General features: G+C 34.3%; 1 protein-coding gene across 2 annotated transcripts in view; it reads right to left on the reverse strand.

Moving 5' to 3' along the window:
• Positions 1-22,938, reverse strand: part of KLHL1 (kelch like family member 1) — a 446,132-nt gene that overhangs the window by 13,842 nt on the left and 409,352 nt on the right. For both annotated transcript variants that reach the window (XM_030922205.1, XM_030922204.1), the window contains one exon: positions 4,880-5,092. In XM_030922205.1, the coding sequence (XP_030778065.1) occupies positions 4,880-5,092 (213 nt within the window). The remainder of the gene's footprint in view (positions 1-4,879; positions 5,093-22,938) is intronic.

Genomic DNA, 22,938 nt, shown 5'->3' on the forward strand with positions numbered 1-22,938 from the left:
TAAACAAACTTTAAAAATTGGATATCCCTTAACTGTTCAAAACTAAAAAGCAATAGATTATTTATATAATCACTTCCTCTACTAGTACGACAGAAAACCATAATTAGCACTATAAATCCAAATTACTTTTATTTTATTTTATTTATATATTTTTTGAGACAGGGTCTCACTCTGTCACCCAGGCCGGAGTGCAGTGGCAAATGATGGCTTACTGCAGTCTTAACTTCCCCAGGCTCAAGTGATCCTCCCACCTCAGTCTCCCAAGTAGCTGGGGCCCCAGGCATGTGCCATCACACCTGACTAATTTTTGTATTACTAGTACAGATGGGATTTTGCCATGTTGTCCAGACTGATCTCAAACTCCTGAGCTCAAGCAATCCACCTTTCTTGTCCTCCAAAGATGCCAGGATTACAAGCGTGAGCCACTGGACCTGGCCGATATCCTTCTATCTGTATAGATTAGCATATGTTTCATTTATTCGTGCATATTTGTATTTCCACATAATCCTTCTTCCTCAAAATATGCAGATAAATTATCATGATGCCAGAATAATTCTGGGCAGCATATCTAAGGACAGCAGGTTATTCTGTCACCTCCTTTCTCTGTCGCTCCTCATAAGCCATTGAGGGAAATAGCAAATCACATAACTAAATTGGTATAGCTATTGTGTCAGCTAACGTTGCTGCATCTACTTATAGAGCAGGGCTCCTAAATACTTAGGTTAGCATAGAATCCTTGATATGGTTAGGCTTTGTGTCCCCACCCAAATTTCATTTTGAATTGTAATCCCCAGGTGCTGAGGGAGAAACTTGGCGGAAGGTGATTGGATAATGGGGATGATTTCCCCCACGCTATTCTTGTGACAGTGAGTTTCCATGAGATCTGGTGGTTTCGTAAGTGTTTGGCAAGTTCCTCCTTCGCTCACTCTCTCTCATCTGCTGCCATGTAAGACATGCGCGCTTCCCCTTCTCCATGATGGTAAGTTTCCTGAGGCTTCATCAGCTATGTGGAGCTATGAGTCAATTATACCTCTTTTCTTTATAAATTATCCAGTCTAAGGTAAATTTTTTTTTTTTTTTTTTAAGGGAGTCTCGCTCTGTCGCCCAGAATGGAGTGCAGTGTGGCGCGATCTCAGCGCGCTCTAAGGCAGTTCTTTACAGCAGTGTGAAAATGGACTAATATAATCCTCATATTAACATAGTCTATCCAAAATTTGAGCATAATTTGCTAGCCAATAGCAAACATTATGAATGTACAGTAACAGAAAAACAATGGCAACAAACTAGCTAGTCCTTTCACGCTGCACTCATGTAGCTGACTCCAGCAATAATATCTTGAATGAGAAAAGGTTGGGGGAGGAAAGGGAATGGGGAAGGGCAGAAGAAGCACATCACAATAATATATCAAAATTGTTTTTCTACTCATTTGTTAATAGTGTTTAGACAAGGTATAAGGATATACTTTTAAATCAATATTTGAACAATTGCTTAGCGTTTCAGGCCCTATGTATCTCAACAATTTTCTGCTTAAAGTATATGGAAATAATACTCCGCCAAGATGATGCAAATGCAAATGTGGATTTGCAATATCAAACAAACAACTACCAAATTTTACAATATTGTGGGTCATAAAGTAAACCTCAAATGATTACATTTGCCTCTCCATGAGTCCATCTCAACATTCACCCATTCTTCTGCTCTATCAGTCTATCCTTTTATCTTCTACAATTTCTCTATCAATTCATTTGTCTGTATAACATCCTATTTACAGTTTATCTCAAGAAAGTTTTCCTTGTGGGAATATTGAGGTTCATTTTTCTTAGTGTGTGATTGATTCAACATATTCTTGTTATGTGCCTATTCTGTGCCAGAAATTGTACCAAGCACAATAATATAGAGCTGGGTGGAAAGCTATCTTGGGCAATTTCAGCCCATGGCACCTAGTTTAATTTTAAAAAACCGATGTAAAAAGAATTTTAATTATAATGTTAATAATTGGTACCAAGAAATACATCTCAATTTTTCTTCTTGGTCAAATTTGCATTATGAAATGATCCCTCTGGCAACTATAAGAAGAATGAATTGGAAGATGCAGAAGTGGGTATTACAAAGTCTGGCATAGAAGGTTCCTATTATCTTCACACCCTTCTTTCACCCGCCCTCATTACCAGGATGCAGATGTGAGGGCAAAGGTGGTTCTGATCATCAGCAGTGGGACTGATGCCTTTGAGCATATTTTCTTATCTGTTGCCTAGATTCCAGTTTCATTTGGTATCTTAAAGGTTTATTTATTTATTTGTCTATTTATTTATTTATTTATTTATTTCGTCTATTTGCAAAATACACGAAAAACAATAGTTGCTGACTAAATAGATAAATGAATGAATGTTGTTTGCCTAACAGATCACATCTTCTGGACCTCACTTCTCCTGAAACTCAGTGCACATTTTGGACACTGATTTTGTCCACCAGGTTGCTCTTACTAGGGTGAGGTTCAGTCACAAAATTAGTTTTCATCTGTTCCATAAACTAGTCTAGAGTCCCCATTCTCATTCAGTCCCTGCCTTCTACCTTCTCTGATTTGAGGTGCCAGTACTATTTGTGCTTACAATACCTGAGTGCAAACAATTTTTGATAAGCATTATAAAACTGTACTTAACACCACCATTATATAATAGTCTACATTTCTATAAACAAATCATTGTGCTATAATAAAATGTGATCTATCCATCTCTTTACAAAACATAGCATTGTACACTATTCTTGCTATTTCTAATGATGTTTGCCTATGATTATGTACTAAAAAACATTTTTACATTCTATGTGCAAAGTGGTTTCACAGAGGCACAGTTGCATATCTTGATTTATTGAGGAGTTACATGTGAAATCATCAGCATAGAAAATATGTTACAAAAAGTGCAAAAGTGCTATTAATCTGATGGGTAGTATGAGCTAGGATAAGAATCATGGTAATGCTGTGTGCTTCTGCATTACTTAAGCTGCTCATATCCACTGCACTCCTATAACTCAAAATAGCCATGCTTATTTAAATCTAATTTTCCAACATAAATATATTCCTAGACTGAATTATTTATGCCTCTGTTCACAAACAACATTTCAATACATTATACAGTTGGGTTGGATGAGAATATTGGGATGAAATATTTCATTAGCAGAATTTATATAAGATATTCAAGGTAAAAGTAGGAGGCTCATCACATTCATCTCTTCGTTTACTCAAGAATTTAGCAGAGAAAATGTAAATGGGTTAGTTGTCAGTCTATTAGCAGCATTTTAAAAATAAATGATTGCACATTTGTGTGTATAAAAGTATAAACCTACGTATTAGGACGCTGGCCACTGTCTTCATCATAACACCTGTAGTTCCTGATTTCAGTGGACTAGAAAATATTAAAGTGAAAGTGCAGTGAACTTAATGCCTTTCCCAATGTGTATGCAGCCATAAAGCTACAGTCCATTTCACAGAGTAGCAATATTGGTAAACGTTGTTTCTGCATTTTATCTAATTTGAACACAGCCTGCTTACCAAAACCCATCTCTTGCTAATGGACTTATCCTCAGTAAAAATAATTACACAACCTTAGAAAAAATTATCATAAGTGGGAAAGAATATCCTTTTTCTATTATCTATACCACTTATAGGCATCAGGATACAGGCTGTGTTTTCCTAATATAAAAAGGAAAATTTTTCTGCTCTTAGTGTTATCCACCAAACATCTCATTTTTCTCCGAGATACAAGTTGGGGTATTGGTCTCACACTCCCATGAAGTTTTCTGTGGCCATGTTATTGGTTTGTCATTGTAGTACAAACAAAAGAGAATTCTATTACTTGCAGGTGAAATCTTTAAGGACCAGTGAACAATTTACTACTCTCTGACTTTTTCCTTTTGACATAGAGACCAGCAATGACCAATATTCTAGGTTATGTGTCAGTCTGAGTACCAGAGTGGTAACATCATGGATATGTAGCATGAATGAGGAAAAATAGCATCATGGTATTAAACTACTGAGAGTTTTAAAGTTATTTGTTACAGTAGAGTTACTTATCTTATACCAATTGATAAACCAATTGACCTAAATATTCCTTATCGTCATTTCCCCATGGATCATTATGGATCCTATGTAATAGGAAATATTACCATGCATCTTACTAAGGATTGTTCAGTCCTTACTACATACCATATAACACTTCTAAGCAACGCACAGCCAAAAGAGAACTCAGTGATAGCTGTGCCAGAAGTCTCTGCATTGTATTCCTAGACCTGAAGCCAAAGTGTTATCCCACTCTAGCTTCTGTGCACCTAGTCAATTTTAGAAAGAGTTATAAGAGAACCTATGTTTCCTTCATACACCAAGATTATTAAAAATATAGCTCTAATCAGTCTGTCTTATGTTAAAAAGGATGTGTCATAAAATAAGAACTTAATAATTCACCTTTGAGAGTTTGAAAAGATAGTAAAACAAACTTGAACAGAAGAATAGAACACAGAAGCAAAATATCCAATATTTTAAAAGCATTAACAAATATTCACATTTCATAAATCACTCAAAACTTCTTTTTAATGTATGTTTTAAAAGTATATCAAGAAAAAATTTAAAGATTATTTAAGGACTTGCAAAAAAACATTGTGGAAATTTAAATAAATATTAGTTGAAGGGAGGAAGCAAGGAATAAAAGAATAAGAAAATAAAAGAAAGTACATGTGAGAGAGAGAGAGAGAGAAAGGAGTTAAAAAATGTATCTCTAAGTGTTGAATTTAACTTTCCTAAATAATGCAATTTTTCCAAACACTTGAATCAGGCATCAATGTGATGTGTACTGTCTCTTTCACTATAAAAGTGTCCTTGGGGTCTTACCTTTCTACATAATCCAGTAGCCGGGAACAGTGATTTGAAGCAGGAGCGTCATGACCTCCTACTGCATAAAGAAAACCGTCACATGTGGCCACTCCGACACCCCCTCTCCTCTTACACATGGGAGCACACATGTTCCACTTATTTGTATGAGGATCATAATATTCCATTGAACTCAAACAGGAACTTCCATCACGACCTCCAACTGAATACAGCCTAAAACACAATTGGAAAAACGTGATTTAATATCATAGTCTGGATGACAAAATAGAGAAAAGAAAAGGTCTTTTAAAATAAATTTTCATAGTATGAGACTCAAATGTGTTGGAAATATATTACTTTGCAGGGAGATTTTGTTAAAGATACTCAATAAATGATCATATATACTAGAAATTTCTATTTTTATATAGAAATTGAAGTATACTAGATGAAATTAAAACAACTATAATTTTAACCTCTATTTCTAGAAAGTTGGATAGATTTAAATTGCATACTGCAGAAATAAGTAATATTAGTATATTAGTTTAATAAATATTAAGAAATGGCTATTAAAATACAGAATAAAATGTAAGACAATGAACATAAACAGGAGAAAGGAACTATCCTACTTGTTGATAAGCAAGTGATTTGGCAGTATGTAACACATGCCTGTGCCTTGTGTTCCAACCTCACAGTTTAGAACAATGAAAAAACGTAATAAACTAAAAGTATTATCTTACCAACAACTTTCTTAATCAGTGACTATACTATAGCTAAAGACCAGACTTTACAGGAAAAAAGAACGCAACAATGTTAGTATGATTGAAATTGCTGAAGGTTACTTGATACACTCATCTTGCTATAATTATTTTATTAATGAGAAGTATGATAGAAACCCCCCCCAAAATAAGTTATACACCATAAATGGTACTAACATGATTTGAATGCATTGTCTAATCCTAATAAAATAGTTCTTCCCCATTTAATCATAGTCATTATTTTATCACAGTAAGGTACCTGTGTTGCATTTATTTACTTATCCATTTGCTCACTACCTATTTTTGAATGTTTAGTGTGTGCCACACATTGTTAAAACTTTTATTGAAATGTCCATGAACAAAACAGGAAAAAAAAAATCCATGCACTCAATTCTACTGAAGCAGGGATAGACATAATATACAAAGTAAACGTAAATATCATTTACTACTGGGGAAGGTGCAAAGTGCAATGGACATAGAGTCCAGAAGCAGGATCAGTAATGCAACTGGTGAGGGTGGAGATTGTGAATACAATTTAAATAAGTAACCAGAAAAGGTCTCACTGAAACCTTTTGCAAAAAACTTGGAAGACAGTGGTAGTGATTGAGGGTGACTTCAGGAATATGTGGGGAAGGAAGTTTTAAGGATGACTAAATAGTGAGTGAAAAATTTCAGAAGCAGGAAGGAAGCCAGAGTGGCTGGGGCAGAGACTGATATGAGAGTGGTAGTTCAAGGTGAATGGCAGCTTACAAGCTGCGTGTAGACATTTCTCCTGAGTACAACAGGAAGCCATTGTGGTTTTTGAATAGAGGGAGGATATGATTTGTTTGTGTTTTAATGAGATGAGATGTGTGAAAGGAAAATAAATCCTGGGACTCTCAAATCACTAAAGCCAAAGGGAAAACTCAAGCCTGGAACTGCTTAGCACAAACCTGCCTCCCATTCTATTCCTAGAAAAGATAGCTACTAAGATTTAAAAAAAAAAAAAAAAAAAAAAAAAAAAAAAAGTCATGTACCTTCCTCACAAGGAATTTCTTTGTGGACAAAGGGCAGACATAATTCAAAGCCAACCCTCTGCTCACAGATAAGTGAATATCTGAGTGTCTCCTTTGGAAAAGCTAGTCAGAAACTCAAAATGATGGAACCACTTGTCTCTTACCTACCTATGACCTGGGAGCCCCCTCCCCATTTCGATTTGTTCCACTTTTCTGGATGGAACACATATTGATTGATTGATGTCTCGTATCTCCCTAAAATGTATAAAATCAGGTTGTGCCCCAACCACCTGTGGCACATGTTGTCAGGTCTCCCGAAGCTGTGTAATGGTCACGAGCCCTTAACTTCAGCAAAATAAACTTTCTAAATGGACTGAGACCTGTCTCAGATATTTGGGGTTTGCAGATGAAGTGTTTTCTTTACTATGGACAATATATCCAATATAATATGTTTATAAGTAGACTTAAATCTATAATACTCAATTTCTAAATAAATGCATAGGAAGACAGTATTACTTAGCATATAAATCAATCGAGATGTAGATTTACAAATTCCTGCTCTAATACCATATAATAACTCTAAAATATGATATGTAAAATTATTTTAAATCCTATGAATGTTTTTTTAAAGCTGTTTATGTTTCTCGTAATGACTGCCATAGTAAAATATATCTGATTGCCCAAGTGTTCCCTTCATGTGTGTAATATCTCTTTGCTTGATTACTCACAAGTAGTCTGCTAGCTCTCAATCTTGTAGTATGCTAAAATTAACCAATAGGAACATTAAAAAAAAAAAAAAGTATTGAACAATTTAGCTTGCAAAAACACCCAGAAGTGAAATTATTATTCACTTATAAGTTTTTAATCATCCTAAACACCTTATGAAATCTGAACCTCACTTATTTCTGTTTCATTTAAACTGATGATTTAACACAAAAGAAGTATGGAGTAACCCTAAGATATTAAAATGTAACTAACTGTATCTTGCAAGGACTTTACTTATGGGCATCTTTCTGTGAGATACCTAGCATAGCCCTCGTACATAGTTCATAAATAAACACGACACGAACTTTTTATATTCTATTGTTTTAAAGGAAATGTTTACTTCAAGCTGCTTTATTTATTCATAAACATTACTCTGATAAATTATACTATTGAGTTATTTGAACCAAATGTTGATAATAATAAAATAGTTCTAGGCCATAATAGATCACAGTTTTCTGTTTCTGAAATTATTTCAAAAATTATATAAATATATACCTGAATTTACATTAAAAAGTAATGATGACATACAACCCACCGAGACTAAATCATGAAGAAATATGAACTCTGAACAGATCTATATCTGTCTAATCTAGTATCAAACTACATATAGGTCTGTTCAGATTTTGGATATTGAATCAATAATCAAACTTCCCAACAAAGAAAAGTCCAGGAGCAGACAGATATGTGAATAAATTCTCCACAGCACTAACCATCACAGAAATACAAATCAAAACCACAATATCACCTCACTCTAGTGGGAACAGCTATTATCAAAAAAACAAAAAAATAACAAATGCTAATGAGGATGTGAAAAAGGGGAAAATCTTATACATTGTTTATGGCAATGTAAAGTAGTAAAACCATTACAAAAAACAGTATGGTAATCCCTCAAAAAATTACAAGTAGATTCACCATATGATCCAGAAATCTCATTACTTGATATATATTCAAAGGAAATGAAACCAGTATATAAAAGAGACAGCTGCACTTCCATGTTTATTGCAGCACTATTCACAATAGCCAAATTATAGAATCAACTAAATGCTCAACAATGGATATATGGATAATGGAAATGTGCTCCATTTGTTGGAACACAATGGAATACTATTCAGCCGTAAAAAGAATAAAATCCTATTATTTTCAATAACATTAATGAGCCTGAAGGACATTATGTTAAGCGAAATAAGCCAGGCACCAAAGACAAATACCACATTATCTCACTCACATGTGTACTCTGAAAAAAAAATGTCTCATAGAATTTGAGAGTAAAATGGTGATTATCAGAGACTGGAGACAACAAGTGGGGAGGGGTAGATGGAGAGAGGTTGGTCAATGGGTACAATTTTGCAGTTAGGAGAAATAACTTTTGGTATTCTATTGCACATTAGAGTGACCACAACTAACAATAATGCATTGCATAGTTTGAATAGCTAGAAGAGAGGATTCGAATGTTCTCACAACAAAGTAATAATAAATGCTTAAGGTGATGAATATACTAATTACCTAATTTGTTCATTGCACAATATATACAAGCATCAAAACATAGCATTATAATCCATGAATATGTATAATTATTATGTGTCAAAAACAAAAACAGACAGTAAGCCCAGGATCAGATGACTTTATTGGCACATTCTCACTGAGCAATTCTAATATATGCTCTAATATACATACATGTCTTCATGAACAATTATCAGGTCAAACACATTGGTTCACACTTACAATCCCAGCACTTTGGGAGGCCAAGGTGGAAGGATGACTTTAACCCAGAAGTTCAAGACCAACCTGAGAACCATAGCAAAACCCCATCTCTAAAAATGTTACAAAATTTAGCTGGGCATGTTAGCACATGCCTGTAGTCCCAGCTACTCAGAGGCTGAGGCAGGAGGAACACTTGAACCCAGGAAGTCAAAGCTACAGTGAGCTGGAATCACGTCACTGCACTCCAGCATGGGCGACCGAGTGAGGCCCTGTCTCAAAACACAAAAACAAAAACAATCATCAAAGGTAATCTTCTTATATCTCCACCTCACCATCTATTTACTCATAGTTTAGACTGATTCCTTGCTTCTTTCATTGAAATGACAAATTAGATGTTGAGAATTTGAAGAGCAGAGAAGAATCTGATGACGGAAGTCAATGCACTGGCAGCACAGAAAGTGACAGCTGACAGTTTCACAGCCAGAAAGGCAATGTGACATTTCCACTTTGAGTTGAAAGATTAGTAAAAATGTGTAAGATGAAAAAACAGGGGGAAGCTTTACATACAAGGAAAGATTACATGTAAAGACCAGGGGCATGAAAGGTCATAGCAGTTGATAAATAAAGAGTGACAGGTATGTCATATTGATGGAAGAGGTGGTAGTAAAGGAGGGGATGAAAGATATGTAGCTTGTAGGATGAGAAGGCTAGATTGAGAATGAAGGGAGTTGCGATATGCTATGAAGTTAAGGCTTCATTAGAAGGCAGTGAATTAAGGACAGAAAAATAACATTCTTCAAAACCATCAGCTTCATAGAAATATTGCCCAGTATATCCTTACGTGCCAGGATTTGACAGGAGATCCAGAAATATTTTTGACTAAGTGCACTCTTCTAGGACCTTGCTGAAAATTGCAAGAATCTGAGACTTCCCTGCTATTTCGCCTATTTTTGTGTTTACCGGCATACAGATCAGTTTTAACTAATGTTCAGTCACAGGTTTCAAAGTCTTGAGGCCTAGTTAGCAGGTGCTCATCTAAGTTAGTGACATATATTTTATATTCTATTACATACAATACAGCAGCTTAAGAAAACAAATCCTGTATTGATTAGGATATGTGTCTGAATGTGTGTAAACATGGTTTTACAGGTGATGAGATCCAGGCTGCATTGCTAGAATATGAGCATTGTCAAGAACTGTGAAGAATCTGAAATTCTACCCTATTTCCAAGCTAACAAATTAGCCTGCTCCAGTTTCATGGATGCTGGCAGAAGAAACAAGATTCATGGAGGAGAGAGAAGTGACTTTGCTACTGACAATACAGTAGGCAGCATAAATTTCATGTTTACATCTGTACTCCTTGTTTCCCCCAAGCCTCACCAGCATGATTCGGAGATACTCACGTGAATGCTGCACATGTGGTGGGTTTGTTTCACCTCTAAGGGATCTCTGAGTTTTGGAAACTCTAATCCTTTAAAGGGGCTGCCAGAAAACCTGACCAACCTTTCCCTGAAGGGAGACATTATCTTTATGATTCTGGCCAAGGAACAATTCTCTACTCTCTGACCGAAAGGAAGTCACTATCTTTATCTTCCAACTCTTTGATCTACAAATATCCTGAAAATATGTTATGAAAAACAGTCACCAGTAATTATTGTTTGGAAAATGTGCAGTAATCCTAAAACCCTATAGACAATTGTCTATTAACCCTCATATCTTGATGTCCCAAAGTGGAGTCCCAGTTACCACAACCATGGTTCAGACAGCAGGATAAAGGAAAATTGGAAGAAGGAGCACAATCTCTCCCTTAAAGAGTCCACCTTTTAGGCTGCACAACTCACTTCTCACATCTCATAGGTCAGAACCAGGCACATGGTTGTACCTAGTTGGTAAAATGCTGGAAAGTCTTGTCTTTATTTTAGATGCCTCACTAAAAAGGTGTGTTTGTATTGTCATATAAAAAGGAGTGAATGAGCATTGGTGGATAATTATCCATGCTCATTCACACTCTATCAGGCTTCACAGTTTCATTTACCAGCTCTGTGTTATAAGAGTAGCAAGTGTCAAGAGGAGTTTGCAATAGACACCATCATTTCTTAGCAAGTGAAAAGAAAAGCAGTCACCAGTGTATTGTTGTAGTTTAGTGAGATCCCGTTCACTGTCCTGTAAGGCACGTTAACAAGTACCTCCCACGGAAAGGCAGATATAGGAGTAATCTGACAGTAGTATTGACAAGTTTTCTCATGTCATCAGATGAAAAAGCTAGTGCCATAGCACTAGATCTTTTCTAACCCTATATAGCATGGTGCATTCATATTTACTTTATCATAGGTAGCTTTTTGTTGCATATGCAGGATTATTTCTACTCATCTTTTAGTCAACTGAGGTTGTGTCTCCACCAGAAAGTCTTTTCTAATCCCACTTTGTCTTGTTCCCTGAAATTTAACTTTATTTATAATTTGTATCCTAGGTATAGTTATTTACAATTTTGCATATTTACCAATAAAGCATATTTCAAGGAAAGTGCACAGAAAGCACTCCCATACCATTATGTAAATATTAGAATGTTTTGCTAACTAGCTGGGATATTAAATATAATTTTCACTCACTGTATTTGGTTACCCAGAGAAAGTGTTCAGGCATCCTTTCTGTTGTACAATAAAAGCATTAGAATCCCCCAACTCCAGTACCTTTGAAGTAACTCTCTAGATTCAGAACGTAACTTGGTCCTTTGTTTCCTAATTAATGAAGAGCTCTTTAATCTGATGCCATGAGAAAGCTTGTCAATCCTGCTGTCAGATTGCTCCTATATCTACCTTTCTGTGGAGGTACTTGTCAATGTGCCTTACAGGACAGTTAACAGGATTTCACTAAGCTACAATAATACATTGGTGACTGCTTTTCTTTCTACTTGCTAAAAAATGATGGTGTCTATTGCAAACTCCTCTTGACACTTACTACTATTATAGCACATAGCTGGTAAATGATGCTGTGAAGCCTGATAGAGTCCACCTGCCTTTATTTTTTAAACATATCCAAATTTATGAAAAGAATTTGACAATTATAAATATGTGAATTAATTTAGATCAATTCATCACATACCCAAACTTGACAGAATTCACCAACCCAAAACTGTCAGTTCAACCTTAATCCCTCCGTATTTCCTCTGCTCCCACTCTACGCATTTTATAATTCTGCAACTTCTTCTTTGTTATTGTATTGTAATCCCTTTTAGTATAATGTAAGCTCTCTGAGGACAGAATTTATTTATCTTCTTTGATATATCATCATGGCCAATACATGTTTGTGAAATTAAAAAAAAAAAAATGAATGAAGTACTTGTTTCTAATTATAGAAAAAATCGTGATTCATCTGTGGAAACTTATCAATGAAAAAGCACCTGTTTAAGTTTCACTGTAGCAAGACTTTGACAAATGGCAGGGAAAATTATTAATTATGTGTCTTGGGAACACAAAAGTAGGGAAGAAAGAAAGATTAATTTTAACTGGGTGGATTCAAAAAGGGTTCACAGGAAAGGCACAGATTAAATTATGCTTTGGATGGTGGAAAATATAAATAATCTTATATCGGTTTTAAGCAAAAGCGGATCTTAATATATTTTAACTTTTCTTGACACTATTTTTTTCAAGTACAATAAATTCAGTCCTGTTAATACTGATCTTGCCACACAGATATTGCACATAGAGAGCTAGACAAGGGTTTGTTTATCAGTCTAGAGTTTTCAAATGTATTCAAAGATCAAGTGAATATTGAGCAGGAAACTAAGTGGATAGCAAATAGTGGACACTCATAAGTTAATAAGAAATAAAAAGCAGGGCCGGTGCGATGGCTTACATCTGTAATCCCAGCACTTTGGGAGGCCGAGGTGGGTAGTTCACGAGGTCAGGAGATCGAGACCATCCTGGCTAACACAGTGAAAACCCCGTCTCTACTACAAATACAAAAAAATTAGTTAGGCATGGTGGCGGGTGCCTGTAGTTCCAGCTACTTGGGAGACTGAGGCAGGAGAATCGAGTGAACACAGGAGGCAGAACTTGCAGTGAGCAGAGATCGCGCCACTGCACTCCAGCCTGGGTGACAGAGCGAGACTCGGTCTGAATAAATAAATAAATAATATATATAAATAAATAAATAAGCAATGAAAGGGGAATCTAGGCAGAAACATGGGTAAGTGAAAAGGCAAATGGGTGTGGACAATCTAGGTAGGTTCAGGGAACTGGAATAATTTGCTATGGCTGGGACATTAAGTGGTTGTAAGGCAGGTGGTGAGAAAAGAGAATGGAGAAAGAAAGTGAAGTCTAAGCTATGAAAACCACTATATTCCAGATTGAAGAACCTGGCAGTGACCATGCTCGAATAGGGCACCAAAATGAGCTGTTGAAACACATTTTAATTCTAAGGCATAATTTATTAAATAATACCTTTCAACAACTGGCATGTATCTTAGCCAGTCAACTATTGTGATGAAATTCTACTAATTGTACAGTTTCCTTGAGCAATTAGAAACAACTCTTCAATCAGAGTGAATATTTATAAAATTGAAATGCAAACACGTCACTACTCTTTTTTTTTTTTTAAATCTTTGCAATATTTTTACCTCGGACAAGTTACGATATGATCTGAGGGCCTGCCATTCTATTCAATCTTTGGGGCCACTCCCTTTCATGATGCTCCTGCCAAACTTAAATTTTGCATTTTATATTCAAGGACTTGATATAAATTTTTATTTCTTACTGGAATGATCCCCCCATCACATATCCGTGCTGGATATCTGATAAATCAGTCAGGTCTCTTAGAAACTCATCTCTTTCAGTACGTGAATTAAAACTCTCCTGAGCTCATTAGTAGCCCCAACTGAGAGTCAGTCAACAGCAATTTCTTTTGTTTTTCTTTATTTTTTAATGTGTGGTCTAAGATGAATTAAAACTTATACAATTTCAGGTGCCACCTTTGAGAAGAAAAATACCAAAATTTGAATAAAAATTAGAAACAGAGTATTGGAAGGCACTATGCATGTGATGGACCTTGAGGCTTAAGGCACTGTGCTAGGTATTAGGACATAATAGAAAAACAACAGACAATGAATCCCATTTTCATAATGCTTTAAGGTGTATATGCTTCAGACTGAACAGAAATTACAACTGCCTTGTTAGAATTATTTTTTGTTTGTTTGAGACAGTCTCACTCTGTCACCCAGGTTAGAGTGTGCAGTGGCACAATCTCAGCTCACTGCAGCCTCTGCCTCCGGGATTCCAGAATTATTAACATGAAGCTTTGCATGCCTGTAATTCTAGCACTTTGGGAGGCCAAGACAGGTAGGTCACCTGAGGTCAGGAGTTGGAGACCAACCTGGCCAACATGGTGAAACCCTGTCTCTACTAAAAATGCCAAAATAATAATAATAATAATAGCAAAGCGTGGTGGTGCATGTCTGTAATCCCAGCTACACAGGAGGCTGAGGCAGGAGAATTGCTTGAACCTGGGAAGTGGAGGTTGTAGTGAGCTGAGATTGCTCCACTGCACTCCAGCTTGGGTGACAGACCGAGACTCTGTCTAAAAAAAAAAAAAAAAAAAAAAAAAAAAAAAAAAATTAACATGAAGATTTGAAGGAATAAATGAATGAATCCATTTTGCCTTAGTAAATCATGAAAGAAACTCTGTTTTCATATGTTTTGCAGATTCTTAAGGGAGTGGTGCCACATATTTATTAAAATTCAAGCCTACTTATGTGTTCAGGCAGAATCATTATCTGCTTTGTGAGCTAAGAAAAATTTTAAAAAGCACAAAAAGACATCTTAGCTAGAATGTAAAGTGTGAAAGAACCAAGCCAAGGCAGCTACCGAAGAAGAAACTAAAAGAACCACTAATGTATATATTGTTCGGGGAATCTGAGGTTATACTTGGCCAAGCACCACACATCCACGTTTATTCACTTTTTTGTTGTTGTATTTTCTTTATTCACCAAGTAAGTCTGGCTGTGCTGGCATATATACCCTTTAGTTTAATCTGTCTTACTAGAAGATTCACTCAATTTGTTACATGAAATTGATGTAATTTTGGTCTTGAATCCATCAGAACACACTCATTAATTTTAAGCCATAAACCAATTTCTTGTTTTTTTTTTTTATTATTTTGTTTTTTCCCCCCCACAACAAATAGTATCATAAATAACCTAAACTTAAGATAAGTGCTCATTGTTTTTTATTACTCTTAATTGGAAAAAGTGTTGAAACTAATATTTAAGGAAACAATACCCAGGTTGGAATGACACATTAGTGTTATGTGGTAGCAAAACAAGGGAGAAAAAGAAAATCACATCAGCAGAGGTGAGGAAAAAAAATAAAAAAAAAAAAAGTAAGAGGGTGGTGTTAAAACAATTTTCTGCTATGGGTCTGAAGTAAAAGGTCACTTTCTAATGATTATGTTTCTGTCTGAGTAACACAGGAAAAGTACCCAGACATTAATAGCCAGTCATCAAACCACAGAATTTTAAGGCCATTAAATCACACCCGGGGGGAAGAAAGAGATGCCAAGCAAAATCTCTACTAATTCAATTTAAAGGAAAACAAAATTCAAGTGAAAAATGGAACCATTCAAAATATTTTCACAGAATAGAATTAAAATTCATAATTAAAATGTAAACAATTTTGGCAATGTAAAAATTAAAAACTTCAAAGAGTATTGATATCACACTCTGATATTTTTTACGAAGAATGATACTACAGCAAACAGGATTTCTTAATATATGATGTATGCTAGCTGACCAAAAAATACAAGGACAAGAAAAGCAATCTGAATAGTGATTTCTATGTATAGTAAACTTAAAAGGTGCAGTAGAAGAAACTAGATAGACAATTTAGTCATAACAGCATGTAAGAAATTGAAACAAGACTCTGAGTTAAATATTTTCTTCATTTATTTCTGATTAAGATTGGAGAATGCTTACAACAAAATACGTATTTTAAGTTGACTCAAATTAAAGTCATAAAGAAGGTCACAAAGCTATAATGCAAGCTAATTATCCAAAAAATATGGATAAGTAATGTACTAACACTTTAATATGTGTGTGTGTGTGTGTGTGTGTGTGTGTGTGTGTGTGTGTGTGTTTTCATTACAAAGTAATGTAAAAAGTGAATAAGATAATGAAAGGACAGGATACTTCTCACCCATATTGGGCAAATTTGCTATGTTAATGAGATATCCATTTTCTAAACAACACCAGGAATAAATCAATTGGTGTCCATGTAAATGGTAAGAAAAATTCACTAAATAACCGATTGTTACTTATAAATAGTGATTAGAAAATGTAAAAAGGCAAAAAGGATTATGCTTTTCTCTATTATCCTCTATTAGAATTATAAAAAATAACATCCAAGAGAACATCCTTTTTTTTTTTTTTATTTTTTGGATATAGTATCTTGCTCTATCACTCAGGCTATAGAGCAGGTGGCATGATCACAGCTCACTACAGCCTCGACCTCCTGGTTCAAGTAATCCTCTCACCTCAGCCCCTCAGCCTCTCAAGTAGCTTGAACTACAGGAGCATGCCACCATTCCCAGTTATTTTAAAAATTATTTGTAGAGATAGGGTCTCACTATGTTGCCCAGGCTGGTCTCAAACTGCTGGTCTCAAGAGATTCTCTCACCTCGGCCTCCCAAAGTGTTGGAATGACAGGGGTGAGTCACTGTGCCTGGACGGAGAACATTGATTCTATTATTGTAAGTTTTACTATCCACGAATAGATATACCCACTGGATAGTTTTACTTTTAATATTTAATATTGAAGAATGTTAAATTTTATCATTAACTTCCAAACTAAGTGTTTTTAAAGAAAAATACTGTAATGCTTAAGAAAAAAATCATTTTTCAAGAGAAAATGTGAATATAAGTAGAAAAAGTATTATTAATAAATGTACATATTTACATGTTATGCAAAGCAGTGTTAATAAAATGTATGTATTAGTAAATACATACATTTTCTATTGAGTAAAGTGACAATATTAACACAAATGAAAATATTTTTTCTATGAATATCATTAAAAGGCACAACAGAATAAAAATTGTATTGAGAGGAGTGAGAAGCAGAGGTAACTATTTCATACAGAAATAATTTCAAGAAATTTATTTTAGAAAATTTGCAGATAAGAATGAAAATTGGTAATAAAATATTTTAATTGCCTCTCCTAGAAATCTCAGTATTCTTCAGAAGGTAATGGAAGAATAACCAACCACTGTTTATGCAAGCACCCCATCACTACAGGCTGTGTATGATTTTAACTTCTTTTCACTTCTACGTAGCATCCTTCCAAAGCAGTGGTGATAGTAGGAGTTGGAGTTTTTCTCAGCAACTATAGCCAAAAGAAGTCTAGCAGAAATGTTTACAGATACTTTTTGATATTGAGAGTGATTATAGTGTAAAGTTTGATAGCGAACATTACTGCAGATAAAAGCTTTACCAAATACAAAAAAGAAATTGAATTGACAAGTAGCGATTTGCTTTGGCTTTTTGTGATTCTGGTTCACCATTTCTTATCTAATAGCTTTCTAAAAATTATACTGGATATTGACAATAATTAAACTTCTAGCAAAACATTTGAAAGGAGGATTTTGAGAGCAAATAAATGTACCTTGAAAAAAATTAAGCGATTTAAATATTATGTGACAGGGAAAATCACAAGTAGTAAATAGAAAAATAAAATAAAGTGAAACAAAGCATGTAGAAGTTTTTCCATCATATAAAAATATTTTATTTCTTGACGTAAAAACATATACTTTAAAGACTTAAAAGATTTTAAAGGTGATAAAAAGACTTTAAAGATGATAAAAATACTTTAAAGATAACACACTCAAAATAAGGTGGTTATAAAGGTGATTGGAAGGAGGGGAATCAAATAAAGATATCGTGTAAGAAAAGTTAAAATGCAAAAGTTTTAAGTCTGCATTGGAAATACAAATGATCATAAACAAATTGGCATTGATTGAATTCATTCATTTTTTTTTTTTTTTTTAACTGGCAAAGGAGACTTATGGCAAAGAATTCAGTCTTAAAACACACATGGAACCATTAACGTAAGTATGTACTAAAATATATCTCAAACCAGAGAACTAGAATAATAGGAAAAGGAACAATTAAACAAACAAGTTTCAATAGATTAAAAACTTTCCTAAGCAGAAGAAAGAGTTGAGATTGTTAAAACAAATCTCCAAGTAGTAATTTAAAAGAATGAGAAGTAGACCTCAGATTGTACCCTCAGAAACATTTTGACTTTTGAGGAGGGAGTACAAGCTTTTTAAGCTGTGGTCTCTCAGGTCTACATCCTCTCCTGTATTTTCTGTTTTTGAAATAGGGGCTAAATCTCTGGAAACCGCTTTTCTGCTTTGCCAGCTGGTTCCCTATTAGGATCTGACATCAGTGGATGGCAAAGACTGAAAGACTAGAGGAGAGTAAAGGGTCTTGTTTTATTTTGTTTGTTTGCTTGCTTTCTTTTTTTTTTTTCTAAGAGTGTCACCCCATCCTTTTCTCACTGTAGCAGCAAGCGTTGTTCTGTACCATCAGACATCCCTAGTTTGCAATTTTTCTAAGACACGCCATCAGCTTCATTGAGACTACTCTAAGACATCAGCACCAGCAGACTGGCATCCACTCCTCAGAGCTCTGGGTCCCAGGTCTTTCCTGCTGAGACTAGCTCCAGCTAAGCAGTGGCCCAAATCACAGTTAACTGAATTTCAGTGCACAGGCCCCTTCCCCAAGCTTCTAAATCTTAATCATTTTAACCTTGTCTTTTAGTTCTCCACCCCCAGGAGAGGTAGCTATTATTTTGAGTTGATTAATTTACAATATAGTGTTATTTTGTTGACTTTTTGGTTAACTAGTAAATTTTTATATTTACTCAACAAAACTTTGTATTTAATATTAAAATATCTTTGTTTAGAATAACTGATAAGTGACTGTTCTGATTTCTGGCTCTTGAATGAATGTTAACTAATATAAACACAGTAAAAACATCTATAAGAATAAAGGTTTGGGTTATAAAAACACATATGAAAGATAAAAAATCACTGAACTTACATATCTCCCCCACTCCACAAAAAAGACAGAATATCAGTAAATAATATCTATTGAATTTAAAAAATACAAGGCAGAGATATTAAATTACTTAAGCTAATTTGCAAACAATGTGAAAAGACACAGGAAAGTCCTTTTCAGACATAGAATCTAATAAATTACATAATCAACACATACTTCCTGGAAAGTAAAAATAATAAAGTGAGATGCATTCACTTGGAAATTATTAATTTTCAGAATACACGAAGAACTCCATAAATCAAAATGAAAAAGAACACACAGAAATAGAATTAGAGATAAAATTTTGAAAATAAACTTTAATAGAAGATACACAAATGACTAATACATATATTAAAGATTTTTGATCACATCAGTTCTTGGAGAATGTGACAACATTATTCACCAGAATGGAGAATGATAAATAAAAGACAAGTCGGATGTCACCAAGTCAGTAGGGTGCAGGGAGCATTCAGAATTCAAAAATCTGTTAATGTGTGGACAAATTAGGAAAACCAGTTACAAACACTTTTGAGCAGTATCTACTAAAACTAAGTACAAGTAAAGCCTAGTAATTTAATTTCTAGGTCTATAACCAGCTAAAATGTGTGTGTATGTTCACCAGAAGACATACATAAGAATATTCATAATTGCATTATTCTTAATCATCAAGAAGAGGAAATAACTTAAATATTCAACTACACTCAGTAGTTGAATGTAGGAAAATGAATAAACTTGTAGTATAATAATTGTTATACTTTGGATGTGTGTCTCCACCCAAATCTCATATTGTAATGTACAGCCCAGTTCTGGAGGTGGGGCCTGGTGGGGGTAATTGCAGTCCTGGGGGCAGATTTCTCATGAATGGTTTACAACCATCCCTCTTGGTACTGTCCTTACATTAGTGAGTGAGCACTTGTGAGATCTGGTTGTTTAAAAGTGTGTAGCACCTCCCACCTGGATCTTTTGCTCCTCCTTTGACCATGTGATGTGCCTGCTCCCCCTTAGCCATCTGCCATGATTGTAAGTTTCCTGAGGCCTCCCAAGAAGCTGAGCAGATGTCAGCATCATGCTTCCTATATAGCCTGAAGAAGTATGAGACAAGTAAAGCTTTTTTCTTTCTAAATTTCCCAGTCTCGAGTATTTCTTTACGGCAATGTGAGAATGGACTAACACAGTAATAAAGAAAAATAAACTCCAAGAATGACTATTAATACTATAATTTGTTAAATTCGGAATTTGAAGACAAGAGTAAGTAGAACTAAATCAAATGAAAATTAAGAAAATAAGGAAGAAGATACACATAGCATCTGTGTATGATTGTTTGATTACAAATAAAAACAAAACCGTATAATGACACCGGCAAATGCTATGACAAGATAAAATTAGTGATAACACTAACAGAGAAAAATAACAAATTAGCACAATCACAACATAGAATGAGGACATAGTAATACTAAATAAATGATTTGTGGCCGTGATGAAATTAGAAGTGATATGTGACTGCCATCTGCTAAATTTTAGAATATCAGTAAAATAGAAATTTTAAAGGTATCATATATAATAGTGTACATAAAACTTCAACTGTAATTTCTTTCTCATGCTTAACAAAATTATGCTTCTCATGATTTAAGACAATTATAGCAGATAAATTGTAGAAAGCTGCTTCATTCATGCCATGATGTTATGCTAAAATAAGATTTATATCATAATGAAAAATTTTATACAATAATTTATAAGCAACTTTGATGCAAAATCATAACTAGAATATGGAATGCAAAAAAATTAAAGAATTAATACAATATAAGCAAGAAGGATTTACTTAGATATGTAATATGATTTATAGTTAGAGTATTTATGCAAATTACCACATAAACAGATCAAATAAGAAAACAATCATCACCTTGACAAATTCATAAAATGTACGCTAATTTTAGAAAATAAAATTTCTACTATGGAAACTACAGACAGTAAAATACTGCTTTTAACCTTAAGCAATATATGTATATCAAACAACTGAAATCAGAGACTATAAAGCACTATAAGAGTTTTCCAATTAAAATGGATAGATAAGGACACCTGATATCACTACTATTTAGGTAATTATTCTAAAAATATAAACAACACAATAAAAAGGAAATATATATTAAGAAAACAGAGAAAAAGTTTTCTTATTAGTTTATTAAATGTTTCTTTCTAGAAAATCTATTATTATCAATTGAATAGTAAATACAACAAACATATGCATTTAGTTAAATGGTTATATATAAATTATCATTTACAATTTAATTGTGCAATTATTAACGTTTAAATAGATATAAGCACAAAATATTCAAAAATATGAATAAACATGAATGACCTCAGAAAAAAAGAATAACGTTGCCAAAATTAAACAGCACTAAAATACAAGGAGAGTAATTTTAAAAGATAAAAGTACAACTATCTTCTCAGAAGAAAATACTAACATTTAAAATTTAGAGATACCACATCTTTCTCAAATTAATCTGTAAATATTTATTTACAGAGAAAATTCTAAAGGGATGTTTAAGAGTGACTTTTTAAAATCTGAGAAATGTATACCAAAGTTTAAATAAAAGAATTTAGAGGATAGCAGGGGTGGTGGCTCATGCCTGTAATACCAGCACTTTGGGAGGCCAAGGTGGGTGGATCACAAGATCAGGAGATCAAGACCATCCTGGCTAACACAGTGAAACCCATCTCTAATAAAAAATACAAAAAATTAGCTGGGCGTGGTGGCGGGCACCTGTAGTCCCAGCTACTCGGGAGGTTGAGGCAGGAGAATGGCATAAACCCGGGAGGCGAAGCTTGCAGTGAGCTGAGATCGGCCACTGCACTCCAGTCTAGGTGACTGAGCAAGACTTCATTAAAATAAAAAAGCAATTTAGAAGATAACTAACCAAAAGAATTTTTGAAAAACAGTTATTATAAGGAATATGCTTTATCTTTGCATTAAACAAAATGTATAACGTGAATATTTATTAATTTTATATGTATATCTGTGTGTATACACATATACAGTGTTAATTCACTTTTTATGAGCCAATTCTATTAAAACAAAGATAAATAAATGGAACTTCATTAAATTAAAACATTTCTGCACTGCAGAAGATACAATCAGCAGAGTGAACAAAGAACCCATAGAGCAGAAGAAAATATTCCCAACGTACACCTCCAACAAAGGTCTAATATCCAGAATCTACAAGGAACTCAACAAATTAGCAAGAACAAAACAAACAATCCCATTAAAAAGTGGGTTAAGGATATGAATAGACAATTCTCAAAAGAACACATACAAATGGGCAACAAACATGATAAAATTCTCAACATCACTAATGATCAGGGAAATGCAAATCAAAACCACAGTGGATTTAACCACTTTACTCCTGCAAGAATGATCATAATCCAAAAATAAAGTAATAGATGTTGGCATGGATGTGGTGAAAACGGAACACTTTTACACTGCTGGTGGGAATGTAAACTAATACAACTATGGAAAACAGTGTGAAGATTGTTTAAAGAACTAACAGTAGGACTACCATTTGATCCAGCAATCCCACTGCTGGGCATCTACCCAGAGGAAAAAGGTCATTATACGAAAAAGATACTTACATATGTATGTTTATGGCAGCACAATTTGCAATTGCAAAAATATGCAACCAGCCCAAATACCCATCAATTAATGATTGGATAAAGAGATTATGATATATATGTATACCATGTTACTCAGACATAAAAGGAAATGAAATAATGGCATTTGC

The sequence above is a fragment of the Rhinopithecus roxellana genome, chromosome 18 (genome assembly GCF_007565055.1).
Source record: "Rhinopithecus roxellana isolate Shanxi Qingling chromosome 18, ASM756505v1, whole genome shotgun sequence".
Classification (NCBI taxonomy): domain Eukaryota; kingdom Metazoa; phylum Chordata; class Mammalia; order Primates; family Cercopithecidae; genus Rhinopithecus; species Rhinopithecus roxellana.